This window comes from Nerophis lumbriciformis, linkage group LG16 (assembly GCF_033978685.3).
Source record: "Nerophis lumbriciformis linkage group LG16, RoL_Nlum_v2.1, whole genome shotgun sequence".
NCBI classification, from domain to species: domain Eukaryota; kingdom Metazoa; phylum Chordata; class Actinopteri; order Syngnathiformes; family Syngnathidae; genus Nerophis; species Nerophis lumbriciformis.
In genome coordinates this window covers 8,230,671-8,257,278 of record NC_084563.2, presented here as the reverse complement: position 1 = coordinate 8,257,278, position 26,608 = coordinate 8,230,671, and the positions used below count along the sequence as shown (strand labels likewise).

General features: G+C 42.4%; 1 protein-coding gene across 2 annotated transcripts in view; it reads right to left on the bottom strand.

Moving 5' to 3' along the window:
• neil3 (nei-like DNA glycosylase 3) overlaps positions 1-26,044 on the bottom strand; it is a 32,936-nt gene extending 6,892 nt beyond the window's left edge. The window contains exons 1-6 of one of the 2 annotated variants that reach the window (XM_061976584.1): positions 25,852-26,044; positions 25,607-25,731; positions 22,154-22,288; positions 13,914-14,127; positions 10,157-10,231; positions 9,853-10,019 (exon numbers count right to left, since the gene is read on the bottom strand). In XM_061976584.1, the coding sequence (XP_061832568.1) occupies positions 9,853-10,019; positions 10,157-10,231; positions 13,914-14,127; positions 22,154-22,288; positions 25,607-25,731; positions 25,852-25,956 (821 nt within the window). In that variant the 5' untranslated portion in view covers positions 25,957-26,044. The remainder of the gene's footprint in view (positions 1-9,852; positions 10,020-10,156; positions 10,232-13,913; positions 14,128-22,153; positions 22,289-25,606; positions 25,732-25,851) is intronic. The other variant, XM_061976585.1, reaches the window with a different exon arrangement.
• Between the last annotated feature and the right edge of the window lie 564 nt (positions 26,045-26,608).

Here is a 26,608-nt window from a genome sequence, read left to right as displayed (position 1 = left end):
AATGTTTTTTGCCACCTTATGTTGTATGTTTTGTATATGAGATTTCCAGTTCATTTGATCATCTATTAATACTCCCAAAAATCGAGTTTCTTTTACCCTTTCTATGTCTACTCCGTCTATTTGTATTTGTGTATGATGCTCTTTTCTACTATTACCAAATAGCATTATTTTACGGTAATGTGTTAATAATTTCACACATAAGTCGCTCCTGAGTATAAGTCGCACCCCCGGCCAAACTATGAAAAAAAAACTGCGACTTATACCGTATTTTTCGGACTATAAGTCGCAGTTTTTTTCATAGTTTGGCCGGGCCCCAGTGCATGTTTTTTTCCTTCTTTATTATGCATTTTCGGCAGGTGCGACTTATACTCCGGTGCGACTTATACTCCGAAAAATACGGTAATGACAAATAAAAGGTTTACTGCATTTAAAATGTTACTTGCATTATTATTATTATCATACGTTATGGTTGTGTAATTATGGCCCCAAAATAATGCCACAATAATACCACTCATGAGCAATCATTTGTTGGTCCAGGACTAGTGGTATTAATGCTGGCTGAGCAGTTTGGTCCTCACCACTGTTATTTCCAACAGTCCTTTCCACCTTCGCATGTGTTCCAAGTCATGATTAAACTTGAACAATAAACGTGTTCTATGTGAAGAGTTGTCTAATCCAGAAAGTAACAGCCTCTCTTCATTTATCAACTGTTAACCAGTTTATTGCCTTCCTCTTTGCAGTTTAGGCAGCTATAATCAGCCATGCATCACTGCAAAAACTGAAATCTAAGTAAGATTAAATATCTCTAAGGGTGATATTTGCTTGTTTTCTGTCTGATAAGATAATTCTTCTCCCTAAGCAGATTTTATGTTAGAGTGTTTTACTTGTTTTAAGGGTTTTGGTCCTAAATTATCTGTAAGATATTACAGCTTGTTGCTGAGATTGTATGACCTACAGGTAAAAGCCAGTAAATTAGAATATTTTGAAAAACTTGATTTATTTCAGTAATTGCATTCAAAAGGTGTAACTTGTACATTATATTTATTCATTGCACACAGACTGATGCATTCAAATGTTTATTTCATTTAATTTTGATGATTTGAAGTGGCAACAAATTAAAATCCAAAATTCCGTGTGTCACAAAATTAGAATATTACTTAAGGCTAATACAAAAAAGGGATTTTTAGAAATGTTGGCCAACTGAAAAGTGTGAAAATGAAAAATATGAGCATGTACAATACTCAATACTTGGTTGGAGCTCCTTTGCCTCAATTACTGCGTTAATGCGGCGTGGCATGGAGTCGATGAGTTTCTGGCACTGCTCAGGTGTTATGAGAGCCCAGGTTGCTCTGATAGTGGCCTTCAACTCTTCTGCGTTTTTGGGTCTGGCATTCTGCATCTTCCTTTTCACAATACCCCACAGATTTTCTATGGGGCTAAGGTCAGGGGAGTTGGCGGGCCAATTTAGAACAGAAAAACCATGGTCCGTAAACCAGGCACGGGTAGATTTTGCGCTGTGTGCAGGCGCCAAGTCCTGTTGGAACTTGAAATCTCCATCTCCATAGAGCAGGTCAGCAGCAGGAAGCATGAAGTGCTCTAAAACTTGCTGGTAGACGGCTGCGTTGACCCTGGATCTCAGGAAACAGAGTGGACCGACACCAGCAGATGACATGGCACCCCAAACCATCACCCAACCATGCAAATGTTGCATTTCCTTTGGAAATCGAGGTCCCAGAGTCTGGAGGAAGACAGGAGAGGCACAGGATCCACGTTGCCTGAAGTCTAGTGTAAAGTTTCCACCATCAGTGATGGTTTGGGGTGCCATGTCATCTGCTGGTGTCGGTCCACTCTGTTTCCTGAGATCCAGGGTCAACGCAGCCGTCTACCAGCAAGTTTTAGAGCACTTCATGCTTCCTGCTGCTGACCTGCTCTATGGAGATGGAGATTTCAAGTTCCAACAGGACTTGGCGCCTGCACACAGCGCAAAATCTACCCGTGCCTGGTTTACGGACCATGGTTTTTCTGTTCTAAATTGGCCCGCCAACTCCCCTGACCTTAGCCCCATAGAAAATCTGTGGGGTATTGTGAAAAGGAAGATGCAGAATGCCAGACCCAAAAACGCAGAAGAGTTGAAGGCCACTATCAGAGCAACCTGGGCTCTCATAACACCTGAGCAGTGCCAGAAACTCATCGACTCCATGCCACGCCGCATTAACGCAGTAATTGAGGCAAAAGGAGCTCCAACCAAGTATTGAGTATTGTACATGCTCATATTTTTCATTTTCATACTTTTCAGTTGGCCAACATTTCTAAAAATCCCTTTTTTGTATTAGCCTTAAGTAATTTTCTAATTTTGTGACACACGGAATTTTGGATTTTCATTTGTTGCCACTTCAAATCATCAAAATTAAATGAAATAAACATTTGAATGCATCAGTCTGTGTGCAATGAATAAATATAATGTACAAGTTACACCTTTTGAATGCAATTACTGAAATAAATCAAGTTTTTCAAAATATTCTAATTTACTGGCTTTTACCTGTATATTGAGTAAAACATGCTTGAAACTAGTTGCAAAGCTGTGTCATCAACACTCACAAGTATACAACTACTTTTTTAAAGTAATAATTTCTTATTTCAAGCATGAAAAAAAAAAAATCATGACTTTGACACAATTGTATCTCATAATTAAAACAGATGACAGCCAAATGAACTTTGCTGTTTTATTTTCAATGAAACAATAGAAAATATGCACTCCTATAGTAGTACAGTTGGCACAGTACAGTGACTGTTTATATTTAAACATTTGAAACTATTTTGAACAGAAATAGTTCATGCACATCCAGATGAATTCTTCAAAATTACAATTAATATATATGCGCACTAATTGACTGAAAGAGCACGCACTTGGTGCGATGATGTCATGTTATCGATGGAAAAAATGCATTTTTAGACAATATAATTTGCCTGAGCGGCTTGTAGACCCCGAGAGTAACAAGCGGTAGCCTTGTTGCCTTTCCATTAAGAACAATAAATTAGTTTTTAGTATAAGTTTGCTGGTTTCAAGAAATGTGATGCCGAGCGCATATCATTATGTCAAGATAATGACACTAGCATTTACTTAATTTAAGAATATTTTTCAACGTATTGACCGAAAAGGTCTCTTTTTTATTTTTTTTCTACCAAGAAAAGTGCACTTGTTTTTAGTGAGAATATTAGACTTAGACTTCCTTTTTATTATCATTCAAATTTGAACTTTACAGCACAGATAAGAACCAAAATTTCGTTACATAAGCTCATGGTAGTGCAGGATAAAAAAGTAATAAGGTGCATATATAAATAAATAAATATATATAAATAATATGTATGATACATATATAAAATAAATAAATATATATAAATAATATGTATAATACATATATAAAATAAATAAATAAATAGATTACTGTACAGATAAATATATTGCACTTTTTCACATGCGTCCACGTTTATGGATGTATATATACCTGGGATTTATATAGCGCTTTTCTAAGTACCCAACGTCGCTTTACATGTAGAACCCATCATTCATTCACACCTGGTGGTGGTAAGCTACTTTCATAGCCACAGCTGCCCTGGGGTAGACTGACGGAAGCGTGGCTGCAATTTGCGCCAACGGCCCCTCCGACCTCCACCTATCATTCATCATTCAATTCACCGGTGTGAGTGTCCCGCCCAAGGACACAACGGCAGCGATTTTTGGATGGTAAGAGGCGGGGAGCGAACCTGCAACCCTCAGGTTTCTGGCACGGTTGCTCTACCCACTACGCCATGCCGCCCCATGTATGCTATATTGTCTTTTTTATTCCAGCGAGTTAATCCATTTTGGGGGGAGTTGAGGGGATAATTAAATTATGATGCGAATATACTTATTTTAAGGTATTTTTGGGTTAATTGAAGTTAGCTACCGTATTTTCCGCACTATTAGCCGCACCTAAAAACCACAAATTTACTCAAAAGCTGACAGTGCGGCTTTTAACCCGGTGCGCTTTATATATGGATTAATATTACGATTCATTTTCATAAAGTTTCGATCTCGCAACTTCGGTAAACAGCCGCCATCTTTTTTCCCGGTAGAACAGGAAGCGCTTCTTCTTCTACGCAAGCAACCGCCAAGGTAAGCACCCGCCCCCATAGAACAGGAAGCGCTTCTTCTTCTACTGTAAGCAACCACCCGCCCGCGTAGAAGAAGAAAAAGCGCGCGGATATTACCGTACCGGTACCTTTAATTTCCTTTGTGTGTTTACATCTGTAAAGACCACAAAATGGCTCCTACTAAGCGTCAGGGATCCGGTTCATGAAAAGACGCAATCTCTCCATCCGCACACGGATTACTATTTCACAGCAACTGATATTCCTGTGAACCGCACTGTGGATACAACGGGAGCACGTACGGTGAATATTCGCACCACAGGGAATGAGAAGTCATCCTTCACTGCGGTTCTAGCTTGCCATGCTAATGGCCAGAAACTTCCACCCATGGTGATATTCAAAAGGAAGACCTTGCCAAAAGAGACCTTTCCAGCCGGCGTCATCATAAAAGCTAACTCGAAGGGATGGATGAAGAAAAGATGAGCGAGTGGTTAAGGTAAGTTTAAGTTTACGCGAAGAGGCCGGGTGGCTTTTTTCACGCAGCTCCGTCCATGTTGATATACGTATGTTTGTGATTGCACATTTGCGTACATTTTGGGAGTGAACAGAGTTGTTAGAACGCTGGTTTTTAATATATTATTAAAGTTTGACTGACCTATCTGACTGTTTTTTTTGACATTCCTTTAGCGCAGTTAGATGCGGCTTACAACACCGGGCGGCTTATAGGTGGACAAAGTTTTGAAATATGCCGTTCATTGAAGGCGCGGCTTATAACTCAGGGCGCCTTATGGTGCGGAAAATACGGTAGTACAGTTGGCACAGTACAGTAAACTGACAGTTAATATTTAAACTTAACATGTGACATTTCTAACAATTTTGAACAGAAATAGTTCATGCACATCCATATGAATTCTTCAAAATTACAATTAATATATATGCGCACTAATTGACTGAAAGAGCACGCACTTGGCGCGATGATGTCATGTTATCGATGGAAAAAATGCATTTTTAGACAATATGATTTGCCTGAGCGTCTAGTAGACCCCGAGAGTAACAAGCGGTTGCCTTGTTGCCTTTCCATTAAGAACAATAAATTCGTTTTTAGTATAAGTTTGCTGGTTTCAAGAAATGTGATGCCGAGCGCATATCAATATGTCAAGATAATAATTTTTCAAATGTATTGAGCAAAAAGGTCTCTTTTATTTTTTTTCTACCAAGAAAAGTGCACTTGTTATTAGTGAGAATATTAGACTTAGACTTCCTTTTTATTGCCATTCAAATTTGAACTTTACAGCACATATAAGAACGGAATTTCGTTACATAAGCTCATGGTAGTGCAGGATAAAAAAGTAATAAGGTGCATATATAAATAAATAAATATATGCGATGAGGTGGCGACTTGTCCAGGGTGTACGCCGCCTTCCGCCCGATTGTAGCTGAGATAGGCTCCAGCGCCCCCCGCGACCCCAAAGGGAATAAGCGGTAGAAAATGGATGGATGGATGGATATATAAATAATATATATAATATATATATAAAATAAAAAAAATATGTATAAATATATATAAATAAATAAATAGATTACAGATAAATATATTGCACTTTTTCACATGTGTCCACGTTTATGGATGTATGTTATATTGTCTTTTTTATTCCAGCGAGTTAATCCATTTTGGGGGGAGTTGAGGGGATAATTTAATTATGATGCGAATATACTTATTTTAAGGTATTTTTGGGCTAATTGAAGTTAGCTAATTTGACTTGTTTTGACAAGCCAAATTTTCTTGTTCTATTGACAGACAATTTTGCTTAGTTCAAATAAAATACCCCTCATTTTTGTATTTTTTTCCCCTTGTTTTTGAACACTGACTTTTTGCAGTGTGAGCGAATGAAATGCATTCTTTATTTATTTCGTGTGTATATGCTCGATTCATGTATATGGGAATCCTCCTAATTAGGAACTGAAAGTGGGACAAAAAGAGCAGCTACCTAATAAAGACCGCAGCAGGAAGAAAAGTCAACATTTGCAGTTGCAGCAGCTGGTGAGGAAGCACCAGCAGGCGGCGTGTTGCGTCTAAATGCTTGCGAGCACACACACATTAGCGCCGCGACACGAAGCTCCGCTATGTTTGACAAGAAGGCCGCTCGGCGCCACCGATCGACGGCGGTGAGGTGGGTAAGGGGGAAGGACGGCTGCGGTGGCCCACAGCAAACTTTGCTCGCAGATTGCTGGATCAGCTGTGTAATGTGTTGTAAGGACTTCGGGGCGGGAAGCCCGCGCTAAGCTCTGCTCAAACGCCAGCCAGGAGGCGTTGAGCCTGCGCCCTGTCTGGCAAACACACTTTCCACACACACTTCCTGCGCCCTGCCAGGCCCATCTGCCTGCAAAGATGGCCCCTCAGAGCTGGAATGTTCTAGCTGGGAAGCTTCGCGGGCTTGTTTTTTTTTCTTACAAAGACTGGCAATTGCACCAAAGCTGTGTTGTTTTATCATGTCAAAATGTAAGATGTTAAAGGCCTACTGAAACCCACTACTACCGACCACGCAGTCTGATAGTTTATATATCAATGATGAAATCTTAACATTGCAACACATGCCAATTTTAAATTTTGCGCGAAATATCCTGCTGAAAACGTCTCGGTATGATGACGTCAGCGCGTGACGTCACGGATTGTAGAGGACATTTTGGGACAGCATGGTGGCCAGCTATTAAGTCGTCTGTTTTCATCGCAAAATTCCACAGTATTCTGGACATCTGTGTTGGTGAATCTTTTGCAATTTGTTCAATGAACAATGGAGACAGCAAAAGAAGAAAGCTGTAGGTGGGAAGCGGTGTATTGCGGCCGGCTGCAGCAACACAAACACAGCCGGTGTTTCATTGTTTACATTCCCGAAAGATGACAGTCAAGCTTTACCATTGGCCTGTGGAGCACTGGGACAACAGAGACTCTTACCAGGAGGACTTTGAGTTGGATACGCAGACACGGTACCGTGAGTACGCATGCAGCTGCGGCTTCCAAACATTTAATCACTTGCCCGTACGTGCGTGCCGCTATGTGCATGTCACATACGTAACTTTGGGGAAATATATGTGCTGTATGAACTTTGGGGAGGTGAACAGTACTTTGGGCTGTGGGATTGAGTGTGTTGTGCTGGTGTTTGAGTTGTATGGACGGGAGGGGGGAGGTGTTTGTTATGCGGGATTAATTTCTGGCATATTAAATATAAGCCTGGTTGTGTTGTGGCTAATAGAGTTGTGTTTATTTACTGTTTTAGTCATTCCCAGCTGAATATCAGGTCCCACCCACCTCTCACAGCATCTTCCCTATCTGAATCGCTCCCACTGCCCTCTAGTCCTTCACTTTTACTTTCCTCATCCACAAATCTTTCATCCTCGCTCAAATTAATGGGGAAATCGTCGCTTTCTCGGTCCGAATCGCTCTCGCTGCTGGTGGCCATGATTGTAAACAATGTGCGGATGTGAGGAGCTCCACAACCTGTGACGTCACGCTACTCGTCTGCTACTTCCGGTACAGGCAAGGCTTTTTTATCAGCGACCAAAAGTTGTGAACTTTATCGTCGATGTTCTCTACTAAATCCTTTCAGCAAAAATATGGCAATATCGCGAAATGATCAAGTATGACACATAGAATGGACCTGCTATCCCCGTTTAAATAAGAAAATCGCATTTCAGTAGGCCTTTAAAATGTACAGTATTCACAAACTCCTCCTTTGGTGCCACTTAGAAAATCATTAAATACATTATCCACAGGTAAATCGACTACATAAACGCCAGCCTGTTCATTAAGCACAGTAGCAAAGCCTAACAAAATGTATGGAAATAATGTTTAATAAAACAATTGTTTGTATGTTTATTGTTGTGTTTGTAACATGCAGAGGTTTACCACCGCACTAACCCTATGGAGTGCCTTTGGTGTCCTACACTGCAAAAACTGAAATCTAAGTAAGATTAAATATCTCAAATAAGGGTGATATCTCCTTATTTTCTGTCTGATAAGATAATTCTTTTCACTTAGCAGATTTTATGTTAGAGTGTTTTACCGTATTTTCCGCACTATAAGGCGCACGGGATTATAAGGCGCACCTTCAATGAATGGCCCATTTTAAAACTTTGTTCATATATAAGGTGCACCGCATTATAAGGCGCATAGAATAGACGCTACAGTAGAGGCTGGGGTTACGTTATGCATCCCGTAGTTGCGAGACCCGTTGTGGCTCAATATTTGTCCATATATAAGGCGCACCGGATTATAAGGCGCACTGTCAGCTTTTGAGAAAATCTGAGGTTTTTAGGTGCGCCTTATAGTGCGGAAAATACGGTACTTGTTTTAAGGGTTTTGGTCCTAAATGATCTCAGTAAGATATTGCAGCTTGTACAGTTTTTCAACCGCATCTGGTGTGCCGTGGGAGATCATCTAATCCCACCTATTTGGGGTAAAAAATATTTTTTGCAAACCACTAATTCTAGTCTGCAAATGATGTGTTGTTGTTGAGTCGTGTAATGCTCTTCCATATCAGTAGGTGGCGACCGAAAGCTAATTGCTTTGTAGATGTCAGAAACAGCGGGAGGCAGTGTGCAGGTAAAAAGGTTATTAATGCTTAAACAAAAAAATAAACAAAAGTCGAGTGCCCCTAAGAAAAGGCATTGAAGCTTAGGGAAGGCTATGCAGAACAAAACTAAAACTGAACCGGCTACAAAGTCAACAAAAACAGAATGCTGGACGACAGCAAAGACTTACTGTGGAGCAAAGACGGCGTCCGAACATGACATGACAATCGACAATGTCCCCCGAAGAAGGATAAAAACAAAGTAGATGTGGGAAATATCGCTCAAAGGAAGACATGAAACTGCTACAGGAAAATACCAAAAAAAGAGAAAAAGCCACCAAAATAGGAGTGCAAGACAAGAAATAAAACACTACACACAGGAAAACAGCAACAAAGTCCAAATAAGTCAGGGTGTGACGTGACAGGTGGTGACAGTACACCATACTTGCCAACCCTCCCGGATTTTCCGGGAGACTCCCGAAATTCAGCGCCTCTCCCGAAAACCTCCCGGGACAAATTTTCTCCCGAAAATCTCCCGAAATTCAGGCGGACTCAGGTCCATGCGGACCTGAGTCCGCTTTCCCACAAAATAAACAGCGTACCTGCCCAATCACGTTATAACTGTAGAATGATCAAGGGCGAGTTCTTGGTTTCTTATGTGGGTTTATTGTTAGGCAGTTTCATTAACGTCCTCCCAGACCCAGCAACAACACACAACAACAGCAGTCACGTCTACCGTAAAGCAGTTTGTCTGCCGTAAACAGCAATGTTGTGACACTCTTAAACAAGACAATACTGCCATCTAGTGCATTTGATGAAAGCACTTTTGTGCGTGCCACACAGCAATGCATCATCAGAGAGGGTGTTCAGCATGGTTCGAAAAATAGTGACAGAGAATAGAACAAGGATGGACAATTCAACCCTTAACTCAACAATGAGTAGATGAGTGTTATCTGTGTGTATATGTGTAAATAAATGAACACTGAAATTCAAGTATTTATTATATATATATATATATATATATAATAAAATAAATATATATTTATAGTTAGAATTCACTGAAAGTAAAGTATTTCTTGTATATATATATATATATATATATATATATATATACTCCTCCCCTTTTAACCAACGGTTAAAACGGCGTTCCCACCTGACATTAACGCTTCCGGCATCCGCTTTCTGACAGCGGTCGCAGAAGTACGTCATCCTGCCGTTGTCGCCAAGACGACAGACCGTGATGGCGCTGGCGCACAGGCGGCACTGGGGGCGCTTGTACACGCTGTAGTGTTTGTGCAGGGGAGAGCCAGACTTGCGACACTGCCAAGAAAACATGCACATGATAACTTACCTGCTTGTTACTCATACACTCTAGTGGAGGATTTTCTGATATCAGCTAAAAAGTAACTATAGAAACAAAAATGAATGTCACACGGTACGAGCAGCCAGTGTCTTGCCTTGTAGAAGAGAAGAGTGAAATCACGCGTCATCTTCACCAGGTGGTGGACCTGCTGTTCTGACAGCTGCTCAACCTGAGGAAGAAGAAACCGCAAGAAATACAGTTTCAATACATAGTACATAAAAAAAACCACCTCACAACTAGAAAATCTATACATTATGTACAAACCCCGTTTCCATATGAGTTGGGAAATTGTGTTAGATGTAAATATAAACGGAATACAATGATTTGCAAATCATTTTCAACCCATATTCAAAGACAACATATTTGATGTTCAAACTGATAAACATTTTTTTTTTTGCAAATAATCCATACTTGCCAACCTTGAGACCTCCGATTTCGGGAGGTGGGGGGTGGGGCGGGGCGTGGTTGGGGCGGGGGGCGTGGTTAAGAGGGGAGGAGTATATTTACAGCTAGAATTCACCAACTCGAGTATTTCATATATATATATATATATATATATATATATATATATATATATATATTCATACATTTAAATATATATATATATTCATACATTTAAATATGTATATATATATATGTATGTCCATCCATCCATCCATCTTCTTCCGCTTATCCGAGGTCGGGTCGCGGGGGCAGCAGCTTAAGCAGGGAAGCCCAGACTTCCCTCTCCCCAGCCACTTTGTCCAGCTCCTCCCGGGGGATCCCGAGGCGTTCCCAGGCCAGCCGGGAGAGATAGTCTTCCCAGCGTGTCCTGGGTCTTCCCCGTGGCCTCCTACCGGTCGGACGTGCCCGAAACACCTTCCTAGGGAGGCGTTCGGGTGGCATCCTGACCAGATGCCCGAACCACCTCATCTGGCTCCTCTCGATGTGGAGGAGCAGCGGCTTTACTTTGAGCTCCCCCCGGATGACAGAGCTTCTCACCCTATCTCTAAGGGAGAGCCCCGCCACTCGGCGGAGGAAACTCATTCCGGCCGCTTGTACCCGTGATCTTGTCCTTTCGGTCATGACCCAAAGCTCATGACCATAGGTGAGGATGGGAACGTAGATCGACCGGTAAATCGAGAGCTTTGCCTTCCGGCTCAGCTCCTTCTTCACCACAACGGATCGATACAGCGTCCGCATTACTGAAGACGCCGCACCGATCCGCCTGTCGATCTCACGATCCACTCTTCCCCCACTCGTGAACAAGACTCCGAGGTACTTGAACTCCTCCACTTGGGGCAAGATCTCCTCCCCAACCCGGAGATGGCACTCCACCCTTTTCCGGGAGAGAACCATGGACTCGGACATGGAGGTGCTGATTCCCATCCCAGTCGCTATATATGTATGTATGTATGAAATACTAGACTTTACGTGAATTCTAGCTATATATATATATTTATTTATTTTATTATATATATAAATTAAAGAAATACTTGCATTTCAGTGTTCATTTATTTACACATATACAGACACATAACACTCATCTACTCATTGTTGTACTTGAAAGTACAATGCAATACAATTCCGGGGCAATGGCACCGATCAAATACACAGTAATGAAAACACAGTTGTTCTACTAACTGTACTATGTGTTATGAGAGTAGAGTGTGTGTGTGTGTGGCCCTTTAATAGGTAACAGCATGTGAGGTGAGTGACGTCAGTGAGTGTGTGGGCGAGAGAAGAGAGGGAGCGGTAGCGTAAATGCGGGGAAGGACTAGTTGGTTTTGTGTTGGATTGGCTGTGTGCAATCAATCAATAAAGCAAGATTTGCAACTAATCGCTGGACTCATCATTCACCCTAAAGTCGTCCGCTGTGGAGACCACTGCTGGGTAAAATGAAGGGTGTTGCCCCGAGTATACATCAGCCCTGGAGAAGTGTCTCCCCTACGGTCTCGTTCTTCTGCTTCGTCTCCTTGTGTGCGCACACTGGACTCAGGTCTGCATGGAGCTGGAGGGGGCGTGGCCTCCAGCTCCGGCTAAATTCCGGGAGATTTTCGGGAGAAAATTTCTTCCGGGAGGTTTTCGGGAGAGAGGCGCTGAATTTCGGGAGTCTCCCGGAAAATCCGGGAGGGTTGGCAAGTATGAAATAATCATTAACTTTAGAATTTGATGCCAGCAACACGTGACAAAGACGTTGGGAAAGGTGGCAATAAATACTGATAAAGTTGAGGAATGCTCATCAAACACTTGTTTGGAACATCCCACAGATGTGCAGGCTAATTGGGAACAGGTGGGTGCCATGATTGGGTATAAAAACAGCTTCCCAAAAAATGCTCAGTCTTTCACAAACAAGGCGAGGTACACCCCTTTGTCCACAACTGCGTGAGCAAATAGTCAAACAGTTTAAGAACAACGTTTCTCAAAGTGCAATTGCAAGAAATTTAGGGATTTCAACATCTACGGTCCATAATATCATCAAAAGGTTCAGAGAATCTGGAGAAATCACTCCACGTAAGCGGCATGGCCGGAAACCAACATTGAATGACCGTGACCTTCGATCCCTCGGACTGTATCAAAAACCGACATCAATCTCTAAAGGATATCACCACATGGGCTCAGGAACACTTCAGAAAACCACTGTCACTAAATACAGTTCGTCGCTACATTTGTAAGTGCAAGTTAAAGCTCTACTATGCAAAGCGAAAGCCATTTATCAACAACATCCAGAAACGCCGCCGGCTTCTCTGGGCCCGAGATCATCTAAGATGGACTGATGCAAAGTGGAAAAGTGTTCTGTGGTCCGACGAGTCCACATTTCAAATTGTTTTTGGAAATATTCGACATTGTGGAAGCGAACCATCCAGACTGTTATCGACGCAAAGTTCAAAAGCCAGCATCTGTGATGGTATGGGGGTACATTAGTGCCCAAGGCATGGGTAAGGCACCATTAATGCTGAAAGGTACATACAGGTTTTGGAACAACATATGCTGCCATCTAAGCGCCGTCTTTTTCATGGACGCCCCTGCTTATTTCAGCAAGACAATGCCAAGCCACATTCAGCATGTGTTACAACAGCGTGGCTTTGTAAAAAAAGAGTGTGAATACTTTCCTGGTCCCGCCTGCAGTCCAGACCTGTCTCCCATCGAAAATGTGTGGTGCATTATGAAGCGTAAAATACGACAGCGGAGACCCCGGACTGTTGAACAACTGAAGCTCTACATAAAACAAGAATGGGAAATAATTCCACTTTCAAAGCTTCAACAACTAGTTTCGTCAGTTCCCAATCGTTTATTGAGTGTTGTTAAAAGAAAAGGTGATGTAACACAGTGGTGAACATGCCCTTTACCAACTACTTTGGCATGTGTTGCAGTCATGAAATTCTAAGTTAATTATTTGCAAAAAAAAATTAAGTTTATGAGTTTGAACGTCAAATATCTTGTCTTTGTAGTGCATTCAACTGAATGTGGGTTGAAAAGGATTTGCAAATCATTGTGTTCCGTTTATATTTACATCTAACACAATTTCCCAACTCATATGGAAACGGGGTTTGTCGAACAAAAAAGGAAAAACAAAGAATTGCCTAACTATACCAGAGTATGGTGGAGGTATTGCTGTTTCACCTTTTAGAAAATAATTTGAACGCTTTTGCACTTGTCAAGCATCTATTACGCATAAATCCAGCTTATTTTGCAAAGTGAGGAGGCAAATGCTGCGCTGCCTCTCTTTCTTCGCCTTCGCCTCATTCCCTCCCAATGCGATGCATCACTTGATAAAACACGAGCTGAAAGTTGTGCGAGAGGAGGTTGTCTCGCGTTTCCCAACTCATCTCCCCCTCTCGGCTGCACACCATCCGTCATCTCCAGCGTACCTTCACGGCCGGGTGTAGGCCCGCGTCGAACAGGGCTTCATTTTTAATGATGTTGCCGACTCCCGGCATGACGGCCTGGTCGAGGAGGACGTCGCAGAGCATCCTGCCTCCGCGCCGTCTCACTGCCTCCGCCGAGCGGGTGAAGCTGAACTTCGGGGAGCACACATCCAGGGCCTGAAGAGCTCTCAGCCTCTGCTCGCAGTCGTCTGTCAACCTGGAAGCACAAACAAGTCGCGCAGTCAGCAAGAGTGTGTGTGTGTGTGTGTGTGTGTATAGGCTTCTGCTGACTTTTATTTATTTACAGTGGAAGTTCCCAAATTGCTTGCGAAGTCTGGTCCGGGTCACTGCTGGACCTCTGACTCGTCATTGTTCTTATTATCATATAGAACAAATCAATGGTCGCAAATATGACAGGACCACACTGCTGTTTTTAAGAAACTTCGTGCAAAGACAGTAGTCATATGGCGTAACACTAGTGCAGGGGTGTCAAACTCGGTTTTTTTTAGTGTGGGCTTGCAACAGTAAAAGTGCATGTGCATTCAAAAAAGAAGTCAACAAAGACTGTCAGCCAATCCGAAAACTTAAAGGACTATACGTTGCACCTCCTCCTGAATCCGAGGTTCGACTATCCGGCGTACAAAAAACAGTGTGGTTTTCGTCCTGGTCGTGGAACTGTGGACCAGCTCTATACTCTCGGCAGGGTCCTTGAGGGTTTGCCCAACCAGTCTACATGTGCTTTGTGGACTTGGAGAAGGCATTCGACCGTGTCCCTCGGGAAGTCCTGTGGGGAGTGCTCAGAGAGTACGGGGTTTCGGACTGTCTGATTGTGGCGGTCTGCTCCCTGTATGATCAGTGTCAGAGCTTGGTTCGCATTGCCGGCAGTAAGTCGGACACGTTTCCGGTGAGGGTTGGACTCCGCCAAGGCTGCCCTTTGTCACCCATTCTGTTCATAACTTTTATGGACAGAATTTCTAGGCGCAGTCAAGGCGTTGAGGGGATCCGGTTTGCTGGCTGCAGGATTAGGTCTCTGCTTTTTGCAGATGATGTGGTCCTGATGGCTTCATCTAGCCAGGATCTTCAGCTCTCACTGGATCGGTTCGCAGCTGAGTGTGAAGCGACTGGGATGAGAATCAGCACCTCCAAGTCCGAGTCCATGGTTCTCGCCCGGAAAAGGGTGGAGTGCCATCTCCGGGTTGGGGAGGAGATCTTGCCCCAAGTGGAGGAGTTCAAGTACCTCGGAGTCTTGTTCACGAGTGAGGGAAGAGTGGATCGTGAGGTCGACAGGCGGATCGGTGCGGCGTCTTCAGTAATGCGGACGCTGTATCGATCCGTTGTGGTGAAGAAGGAGCTGAGCCGGAAGGCAAAGCTCTCAATTTACCGGTCGATCTACGTTCCCATCCTCACCTATGGTCATGAGCTTTGGGTTATGACCGAAAGGACAAGATCACGGGTACAAGCGGCCGAAATGAGTTTCCTCCGCCGGGTGGCGGGGCTCTCCCTTAGAGATAGGGTGAGAAGCTCTGTCATCCGGGGGGAGCTCAAAGTAAAGCCGCTGCTCCTCCACATGGAGAGGAGCCAGATGAGGTGGTTCGGGCATCTGGTCAGGATGCCACCCGAGCGTCTCCCTAGGGAGGTGTTTAGGGCACGTCCGACCGGTAGGAGGCCACGAGGAAGACCCAGGACACGTTGGGAAGACTATGTCTCCCGGCTGGCCTGGGAACGCCTCGGGATCCCCCGGGAGGAGCTGGACGAAGTGGCTGGGGAGAGGGAAGTCTGGGCTTCCCTGCTTAGGCTGCTGCCCCCGCGACCCGACCTCGGATAAGCGGAAGAAGATAGATGGATGGATGGATGGACGTTGCACCTCATCTCCTGTTATTACTTTACCAAAGCATTGTTCAACCCATCCTTCTGTACTGTTCCACATGTTTTTTCACCATGCTTTCTGTAACCAACCGGACCAAACTCACACGCATTACAAACATAGCAGCTAAAATCATCGGCCTACCCACACCCAACATTTCAGACTTAAACCACAGGTCCATCACCCGACTAGCAAAAACAATAGTCCAGGAAATCACTCACCCACTACACCAATACATCATCCCACTACCATCAGGGCGCAGGTACAGAACTATCAAATTCCGGAGGGCCCGCCTCAGGAAAAGCCTGATCCCTGCAGCTATAGCCGCCCTTAACAGCAGGCCCGGCCGACCTGTCTGACAAGCCTGTAAATGTGTGTTGGTCATGTATGATGTCTTTTTGTTATTTTTTTTTGTGATGTGTAATGTCTATTGTTTAAATGTACGGCAGTGACAATGAATTTCCCCAAGGGGACCAATAAATCTAAATCTAATCTGAATCTAGAAAATTGTGTTAGAATATTATAATTTTTACCAAAAGATTAACGGGTAACTTGCTTTGAAATCGTAAGTCAAGGTGACATGCAGATATTTATGTACAGCATTTATTTTTCATAACCAAAAAATGAAATAAAACTATTTACATCCAAATCTTGATTTGTATCTATTTGGTTCTAAATCAATTCATGATTTTTTGAGAGTCAATTCAAAAAATCAAATGTATTATATACCGTATTTTTCGGATTATAAATCGCAGTTTTTTTTCATAGTTTGGCCCGGGGTGCGATTTATACTCTGGGGAGAATTATGTGTGAAATTATTAACACATTACTGTAAAATATCAAATATTATTTATCTCATTCACGTAACAGACTAGGCCAGGGGTCGGCAACCTTTACCAGTCAAAGAGCCATTTCGACCAGTTTCGCAAATTATAGAAAACAATGGGAGCCGCACAAATTTTTTTAAATTTTAAATTAAATAACACTGCATACAAAGTTTTATTTTTGCTTTGTGCTATGTATAAACCAGGGGTCTCAGACACGCTGCCCACGCCTTTATATGGTGCGGCACGCGGGTTTTAAATGAAAGGCGCTTGTCAGCGTCATGCGTGCCGTGATGATACAGCACATAGCGCCCACTACAACCATCGTGCCTGATCAGCCACACGTTGCATGGTGTTTCCGCTTGCTCACGTAGGTGACAACAAGGCATACTTGGTCAACAACCACACAGGTTACACTGACGGTGGCGGTATAAAAAAAAAACTATAACACTCTTACTAATAATGCGCCACACTGTGAACCCACACCAAACAAGAATGACAAACACATTTCGGGAGAACATCTGCACAGTAACACAACATAAACACAACAGGACAAATACCCAGAATCCCATGCAGCCCTAACTCTTCCGGGATACATTATACACCCCGGGGGTTGATGTGTGAGGGAGCAGGGTTGGGGTGGGGGTGGGGACGGGGTTTGGTGGTAGCAGGGGTGTATAATGTAGCCCGGAAGAGTCAGGGCTGCATGGGATTCTGGGTGTTCGTTCTGTTGTGTTTATGTTGTGTTAAGGTGCAGATGTTCTCCCGAAATATGTTTGTCATTCTTGTTTGGTTTTGGTTCTTATTAGTAAGAGTGTTAAAGTTGTTTTATATGGTCACCGTCAGTGTAATCTGTGTGGCTGTTGACAAAGTATGCCTTGCTGTCACGTACGTGTGCAAGCAGAAGATGTATATTGTATAACAAGTGTTGGGCTGGCATGCTGTTAATACAAATTGTAGAGAGCGCCAAATGTTGTACCATCATGGCACGCCCTTATTATAGCTGTAAGGGTGAAAATCGGTGAATATTAATCCCGGGAGTTTTCTGCGAGAGGCACTGAAATCCGGAAGTCTCACGGGAAAATTGGGGGGTTCAGCAAGTAAGCTGCTGAGCCGCATCAGAGTGATCAAAGAGCCGCATGCGGCTCCGGAGCCGCGGGTTGCCGACCCCTGGACTAGGCGTATATCAGCAATCGTCACACACACACACACGTCAACCAAAAACAATTTGGCGGGGGCTGGTCATGGCAGAAGTGCATTGTGAAAAAAAGATGCTACCTGCTACAACTTCCGTACCTATGAAAATTGATCATTTCAACATTGGCAGTAACGTATAAAAACTGAGAGGGGCTGAACAAAAATAGCACCGAAAAGGAAATCATATCGTGCAGATTACATGCTGGAAGTAGTGAAACATGCAGCAGAAAACGGTAATTGTCATATAACGTACACTTATTCAGCCTGTTGTTCACTATTCTTTATTTATTTTAAATTGCCTTTCAAATGTCTATTCTTGGTGTTGGATTTGATCAAATAAATTTCCCCAAAAAATGCGACTTATACTCCAGTGCGACATATATGTTTTTTTTCCTTCTTTATTATGCATTTTCGGCCGGTGCGACTTATACTCTGGAGCGATATATAATCCGAAAAATACGGTATATATCCATCCATCCGTCCATTCTCTACCGCTTGTCCCTCTCGGTGTCACAGGGGTGCTGGAGCCTATCTCAGCTGCATTCGGGCGGAAGGTGGGATACACCCTTGACAAGTCGCCACCTCATCACCGGGCCAACACAGATAGACAGACAACATTCACACTCACATTCACACACTAGGGCTAATTTAGTGTCAACCTATCCCCAGGTGCATGTCTTTGGAGGTGGGAGGAAGCCAGAGTACCCGGAGGGAACCCACACAGTCACGGGGAGAACATGCAAACTCCATACAGAAAGACCACGATTAAAATATTTATTGCGATTAAAATCGCATTTTGGTTATGGTTAACTCAAATTTAATTGCGATAATTGCAGAGAGATATAATTTTTCGTCATAAATAAGTACCTTGTGCAGCTGGGATAGGCTCCAGCACCCCCGCGATCCCGTTAGGGACAAGCGGTAGAAAATGGATGGATGGGGAACCGAAAACTCGACCACCGAAAACAGTGCTGCCGAACCCGGATGTAAACAAGACGCACGCCATTGTCTGGAGTGTTGTCAGCATGTCTGTGATGTGGACAGAACCAAACCTACAAAATCTGCATATATTAAGAGGACAGAGGCGGCTTTTAAGAGCAACAGCGCGAAGCGAGTGTGACGTCATGCTTGCTGCAGCTCGCCTCTTACGCCAGGGACATTGAGGGACAGAACTAGTTTCTATTTTATAATAACACCAGAAGATGATTAGATTTGTTGCTAGTAGTTTACTTTTTTTTAAGTCATTAAAAGTCTCTAGAATGACACATGAAAAATTCTCAAAGTACATTGTACAATAAACAACAACAATTAGAAATATGGCAAAACAATATAAAAATGTATCTTAATAAAGGCCTTAGTGGCCACATGCGTGGACAGCACCTTTTAGCTCTTATTTCCAAAATTGTGTACACTACTGAATTGGGGTCTTATGGCCACTTATGTGGACATTTATACTGCCATCTGGTGGTGTAGAGTATAACATACAATGGAATTTGGAAAAAAAAAAGTGTAAAAATAAGACTTAGCATGTCACTGAACATGAAGTACACGTTTGTGTACTTATGGACTAAGTACATCATATCAAAAGATGATTCTTAGTTTTTATTCTAATTAGGGTCCAATAAGCCCAAACAGCAAAAAGAAATTTAAAAAAAGCATGTAAACAAACAGCTTAGGCCTTAAGAGGTTAATACTAATTAATAATAACAGATTTGTTTTTAAATGTATGTATATATATTTTTTACCTTTTTTATCCAATCCAATTGACATTATTTATATAACACATTTTAAAAAACAAAAGTTTCACAAAGTGCTGCACAGGAGTTAAAACACACATTTAGAAGGAAGATAAAACTAAGGAGAGTCGCGAAAAAAAACAGTCGCAAAACATTTTTTTAGGAAAATCATATCATCATAGCAGATTATGCAAATTATTCAATGACATTATTGTGACAACGCCAATAACCACAACCCCACAGGTATATTGGCAGTCTCTGGGAAATGTATTAATAATAATACTGGTGCTTTTTTACAAGTTTTTGTTTTGTTTTTCTAAATTGCTTTGTAAATTTCTATCCTAAGTATTTTAAAGCTAGGATTGGGTTGGAGTTAAAGTTAAAAGTTAAAGTTAAAGTACCAATGATTGTCACACACACACTAGGTGTGGTGAAATGTGTCCTCTGCATTTGACCCATCCCCTTGATCACCCCCTGGGAGGTGAGGGGAGCAGTGGGCAGCAGCGGTGCCACGCCCGGGAATCATTTTTGGTGATTTAACCCCCAATTCCAACCCTTGATGCTGAGTGCCAAGCAGGGAGGTAATGGGTCCCATTTTTATAGTCTTTGGTATGACTCGAGTTACTCTGTTTTCGTTTATTTAATTAACATTATGTGATTTTTGTAAATAACATTTTTTAAAAATACGTTTTTTAGGCCAACACTGCATTAGCAGCCAAAAGGAGTTTTTGCAACCTGTAACCTGTTTTGAAATGTTTGTTGTTATAATTTATTAACCAAAAATTATAGTACGAGCATTATGTTCAATCAAGAATTGATTCTGAATGGTATGTGGGCTTGTATAAAGCCTCAGGGGGTTGAACGCCCCTGCCTTACATAGTTCCGGGTCACCCATTTTCATGGACAGGATTTCTAGGCAGAGTCGTGACCATGGCGGAGAGGGTATACGTCTCGGGGGGCTAAAGGTTGTGTCACTGCTTTTTGTAGATGATGTGGTCCTGATGGCACCTTCGGTTCGTGTCCTTCAGCTCTCACTGGATCAGTTAGGACCCGAGTGTTCAGCGGCTGGAATGAGGATCAGCATCTCCAAATCTGAGGCCATGGTTCTCAGCAGGAAACCGATGGTTTGTACAGTCCAGGTAGAGAACGAAACTCTGTCCCAGGTGGAGGAGTTTAAATATCTCTGGGTCTTGTTTACGAGTGAGGGAAAGATGGAGAAGGAAATCAGCCGGAGAATCGGAGCAGTATTGCAGTCTCTCTGCCGCACTGTGACGAAACAAGAGCTGAGCCAGTAGGCAAAGCTCGAGGTCTACCGAGCTATCTCCATTCCAACTCTCACCTATGGTCATGAAGTGTGGGTTGTATGACCGAAATGATATTCTTCTTCTTTTCGTGTCTTTGAAGCATGTGGTTATACGACAGTTTCCCATTTCTTTACACAGTCATTTGCATTGTCGTTGAACTCTGTGAGATCTTTTAACCTGCACTGGTTGGGTAGCAAAGGACAGACAAGGCAGTGCTGCATTGTATGGTCCTCTTCTCCGCATTCGCAGGTGGTTGGGCTGGTTTTGTAGCCCCATCTGGCCATAGTAGCTTTTGATTGCCCTGTTCCTGTTCTCAGGCGGTTTAGTGTCTTCCACTGGACCCATGGTGTTTCTGACCCGGGGGGGTAGGTCTTCAGAAGGGGGGATTCCCATGTCAATAGGAGGGGGGTCTTTCTCTAGTCTTTGTGTCCATAGCTGGAGTCTGGTTTCTTACAGAGATGTTGTTAGGGGCTGGACATTGCTGAGGAAGTTTCTCCTTGACTTCAGACGTTGGGCTGAGGGTTCACGTCCATAGAAGAGGTGGCGTTCATCACTGGTAGCTTTTGTGAACTCTACTCAGCTGGCAGAAAGAATAAGATCGCGGATAAAAGCGGCCGAAATGAGTTTCCTCAGAAGGGTGGCTTGTATCTCCCTTAGAGATAGGGTGAGAAATTCAGTCACCCGAGAGAGACTCGGAGTAGAGCCGCTGCTCCTTCGTTTGGAAAGGACCCAGCTTAGGTGGTTTGAGCATCTCGTGCGGATGCCTCACGAGCGTCTCCCTAGGGAGGACCTCGTTGCACGTCCCACTGGGAGGAGGCTCCGCGGCAGGCCAAGGACCAGATGGGGGAATTACATCTCCTCTCTGGCCTGGGAACGCTTCGAGATTCCCCAGGAGGAAGTTGCTAATGTTGCCCTGGAGAGGGAAGTCTGGGGTCTCTGCAAGAGCTGTTGTTCCCGCGACCCGATTCCGGATAAGCGGTTGAAGATGGATGGATGGATGGATAGATGATTCTGAATCAAATCATCACTCTAAGAATCAGAATCGAATCAAACCATGAGGTGACCAAAGATTCCTAGCTCTAATATGCAGTGATTTATTCCGTCAAAGTTAAAAGAACAAATACATTCAGCCAGAAAATACTTTCACAGACATTACTTCCAGCCGTTGGTGGGCCACATTTGGGCCCAAGCCGTTGAGTTTACCACCTGTGCTCTAGTGTTTTAGTAATCCTAGTAATTTAGAAGAGTACTTTGCCATAGAACCTCAAAGTTGAACTTGTGTGACCTCAATCAGTCTACTCTAGTGTCCCCCTTTTACCTCATTTCCACAGTGCTGTCGAAGAAGCACACGGTGTCATTAGTCAGGTGTATTTCCAGTACCGGGAGTGAGCCACTGCTGTGTTTCCTCTCAGCAGAGTTGATTCGCATCGAGCCATTCATGCCAAAGTGGACTCTAGAAGAAGAGAAAGACATCTTCGAAAGGTGCGTTTTGAAAGAACACAATTAACTACGACAAAAAGTATGTGAAGTCAAAGCTACTATTCTTGCAAAAGGTGCAGTGTCAAGTGTTTTCATGTAACAACAAGCAGAACGTCAACAATGGTAGAGGAAAGCGCAACAATATATTGTCTGTGAAAGGGACCCGGGTGCTAAACACTTTATACCAGGGGTGCCCATTACGTCGATCGCGAGCTACCAGTTGATCGCGGAGGGTGTGTCAGTCGATCGCCAGTCATGCATTAAAAAAATAGACCTAAAAATTAGCGTCACTTGATTGACATTCATGGCACCCAAGGGTCTTTTGAGATGGCGCTGGCTGCTGCGAGCTCATTATTAAATCCAACTATTCGAATTTTAGGTCTTAAAATGTGGAAAATTCTCCTAAAGTCTCATAAAAGGTGCTAAATACAATTTAGAAAGGTCTTAAACTTTACTTTTATTTAAAAACATTTCAGTCTTTCTTTTAAATATTGAGATTTTTGAGGACGCTACAAAATGGAACTAAAGTAGGCCACCTGTGCTTCCCGGTTGGAATTTATCGCGCACCGCCTAATGCGTTGTGCTCTTCACGAGCTGTGTTGTTACAGCTGAGCATAGCAGTGGAGAACACTTACGGAAGCACACAGCAGAGGCAAATTATTTTCGTAAGATGGGTAAGTGCAGGTTCAACGATTTATGGCTCCAGAACGATCTATTTTATGCATGCTTGAAACTGGTGGATGGAAACGTATCAAGCAGGGGTGCCCACGCCTTTTATCCAGGCGAGCTACTTTGCAATTGACCAAGTCGAGGGGATCGACCTCATTCATATATATCATTTATATTTATTTATTTATGAAAGATACATTTTTGTTAACACGTTAAAGGTGTTTAATGATAATACAAGCATGTTTAACACATATAGATTCCTTTCTTTCATGCAGACAATAATATAAGTTGGTGTATGTATGTATATATATATATATATATATATATATATATATATATATATATATATATATATATACACACACACACAGGTAAAAGCCAGTAAATTAGAATATTTTGAAAAACTTGATTTATTTCAGTAATTGCATTCAAAAGGTGTAACTTGTACATTATATTTATTCATTGCACACAGACTGATGCATTCAAATGTTTATTTCATTTAATTTTGATGATTTGAAGTGGCAACAAATGAAAATCCAAAATTCCGTGTGTCACAAAATTAGAATATTACTTAAGGCTAATACAAAAAAGGGATTTTTAGAAATGTTGGCCAACTGAAAAGTATGAAAATGAAAAATATGAGCATGTACAATACTCAATACTTGGTTGGAGCTCCTTTTGCCTCAATTACTGCGTTAATGCGGCGTGGCATGGAGTCGATGAGTTTCTGGCACTGCTCAGGTGTTATGAGAGCCCAGGTTGCTCTGATAGTGGCCTTCAACTCTTCTGCGTTTTTGGGTCTGGCATTCTGCATCTTCCTTTTCACAATACCCCACAGATTTTCTATGGGGCTAAGGTCAGGGGAGTTGGCGGGCCAATTTAGAACAGAAATACCATGGTCCGTAAACCAGGCACGGGTAGATTTTGCGCTGTGTGCAGGCACCAAGTCCTGTTGGAACTTGAAATCTCCATCTCCATAGAGCAGGTCAGCAGCAGGAAGCATGAAGTGCTCTAAAACTTGCTGGTAGACGGCTGCGTTGACCCTGGATCTCAGGAAACAGAGTGGACCGACACCAGCAGATGACATGGCACCCCAAACCATCACCCATCCATGCAAATTTTGCATTTCCTTTGGAAATCGAGGTCCCAGAGTCTGGAGGAAGACAGGAGAGGCACAGGATCCACGTTGCCTGAAGTCTAGTGTAAAGTTTCCACCATCAGTGATGGTTTGGGGTGCCATGTCATCTGCTGGTGTCGGTCCACTCTGTTTCCTGAGATCCAGGGTCAACGCAGCCGTCTACCAGCAAGTTTTAGAGCACTTCATGCTTCCTGCTGCTGACCTGCTCTATGGAGATGGAGATTTCAAGTTCCAACAGGACTTGGCGCCTGCACACAGCGCAAAATCTACCCGTGCCTGGTTTACGGACCATGGTATTTTTGTTCTAAATTGCCCCGCCAACTCCCCTGACCTTAGCCCCATAGAACATCTGTGGGGTATTGTGAAAAGGAAGATGCAGAATGCCAGACCCAAAAACGCAGAAGAGTTGAAGGCCACTATCAGAGCAACCTGGGCTCTCATAACACCTGAGCAGTGCCAGAAACTCATCGACTCCATGCCACGCCGCATTAACGCAGTAATTGAGGCAAAAGGAGCTCCAACCCAGTATTGAGTATTGTACATGCTCATATTTTTCATTTTCATACTTTTCAGTTGGCCAACATTTCTAAAAATCCCTTTTTTGTATTAGCCTTAAGTAATATTCTAATTTTGTGACACACGGAATTTTGGATTTTCATTTGTTGCCACTTCAAATCATCAAAATTAAATGAAATAAACATTTGAATGCATCAGTCTGTGTGCAATGAATAAATATAATGTACAAGTTACACCTTTTGAATGCAATTACTGAAATAAATCAAGTTTTTCAAAATATTCTAATTTACTGGCTTTTACCTGTATATGTATATATATATATGCTTGTATGCATGCTTTGGAGCCCCTGTCTTGAAAGAAAATAATGTTTGTCTTGGTGCCTTAAAATATGAGCCCTCCTTTTATGGACAAACTTTATAGATCCACAAGGAAAATTGTTCCACACAGTAGCTCAGTTATAAAGGATGGAAAGGATAATGCAGGTATAAAGTAGACTAAAAATGTACCGTAGTAGCAATATAAAATATATGTAATATTTACATATTATATACACAGTATATGATATATACTGACATATTATATAATAATTTATTTTTTATATAATATATACAATATATGACAATATCACGCAAAACGTGTGTAAAGTACACAAACAACAGAATAATATGTAATTATTAAATTTTAAAAGAAATATAGTTAGAAAATGTTAAAACAGAAAGTAAAAAAATGTCGAGCTCAGTACGCTAATATCGATCCAGTCGTCATACTATCGACAACATTGATCGATATCTGGATTGTCGCCACGCCCCCCTGTTGTGCAAGTGTACCTAATGTTGTGGCCAAGACTTTTAGACTGTGTTTGGGACTAGATTTGGCTAACAATGACGTAAGGGCAGTAAGTGACCGGAGTCAGTGTTATCAAAGTGCATGTATTATGTATTATATTATATTATATGTATATATATATACCTTATCGTGTCTGCACCGAAATACAAGAAGAGTTCTTTCCCCAGGGTGTCCACGCCGGTGTACTGACAACCTTTCAGCCGTTGGATGGCGTTGTTTCTCTCCGTGTCGTTTCCCTGCGAAAGACACTTCTCGTTTTTTAAACATTATTGTTTGAGACATGAACTTTAGTTGAATGTCTTTTACTTGATCTCGCTAAACTAGTGAGCGATCAGCACGGCGATGAAGTCGCATTACATAAGACATACCTTCGCCGTGAACATGCCGCCTCTCATCTCTTTCACGTCTTGTCCTTTACGGACCCTCGAACGGATCTTCTCCCCGTTTAATGTGCACCCCGGACCTTCAACCATCTTCGATGTCAGATTGTTTTGGTAAAAACAATGTTTTGTTGCCTGCTGAGCAAGGAGGTGCCTCGTTTTACCGCCACAGCCGTTTCAATTTGACGCATGCGCGGTACGCTGTGTTTCCGGAAGTAAGCCGAGCCGAGCACTTTTTTTATTTTATTTTGTTTTTTATTTTTTATTTTATTGAACAACAAACATACATTTATAATTCACACTTTCAACATCAAGGAAAGAAAACAAAAGCAAATAAAAAATATGAAAAAAAAAAGACAAAAAGGGCTGCCTAAATCACTTTAAATGTTTTTAACAAGGATATCAATTTAAGGGCTTTTTTTTTTTTTTTACTCTTAATCATTCTCCTAGATTTGATTAATAACTGTAACCCATTAAGCCAATAAGAAAATCTAGGCCTTACTTTCATAAATCGACATTTATGTAGAATTTCATTTTGCCTGGAGCATAATAATGTTGACAAACATTTGTCTTTTACAAAAATATCAAATTTGATCTCTTCTATAGAGAATGGGCCGAGCCGAGCACTAACGCGAACGTTTAGACTGGATGTCAGGACACTAACAACACTGGTGCAAAGTTTAAATTGCAAATGCTACATAATTATTGAAAAGATTACAAAAAAAAAATCATAATGTGTGAAGTA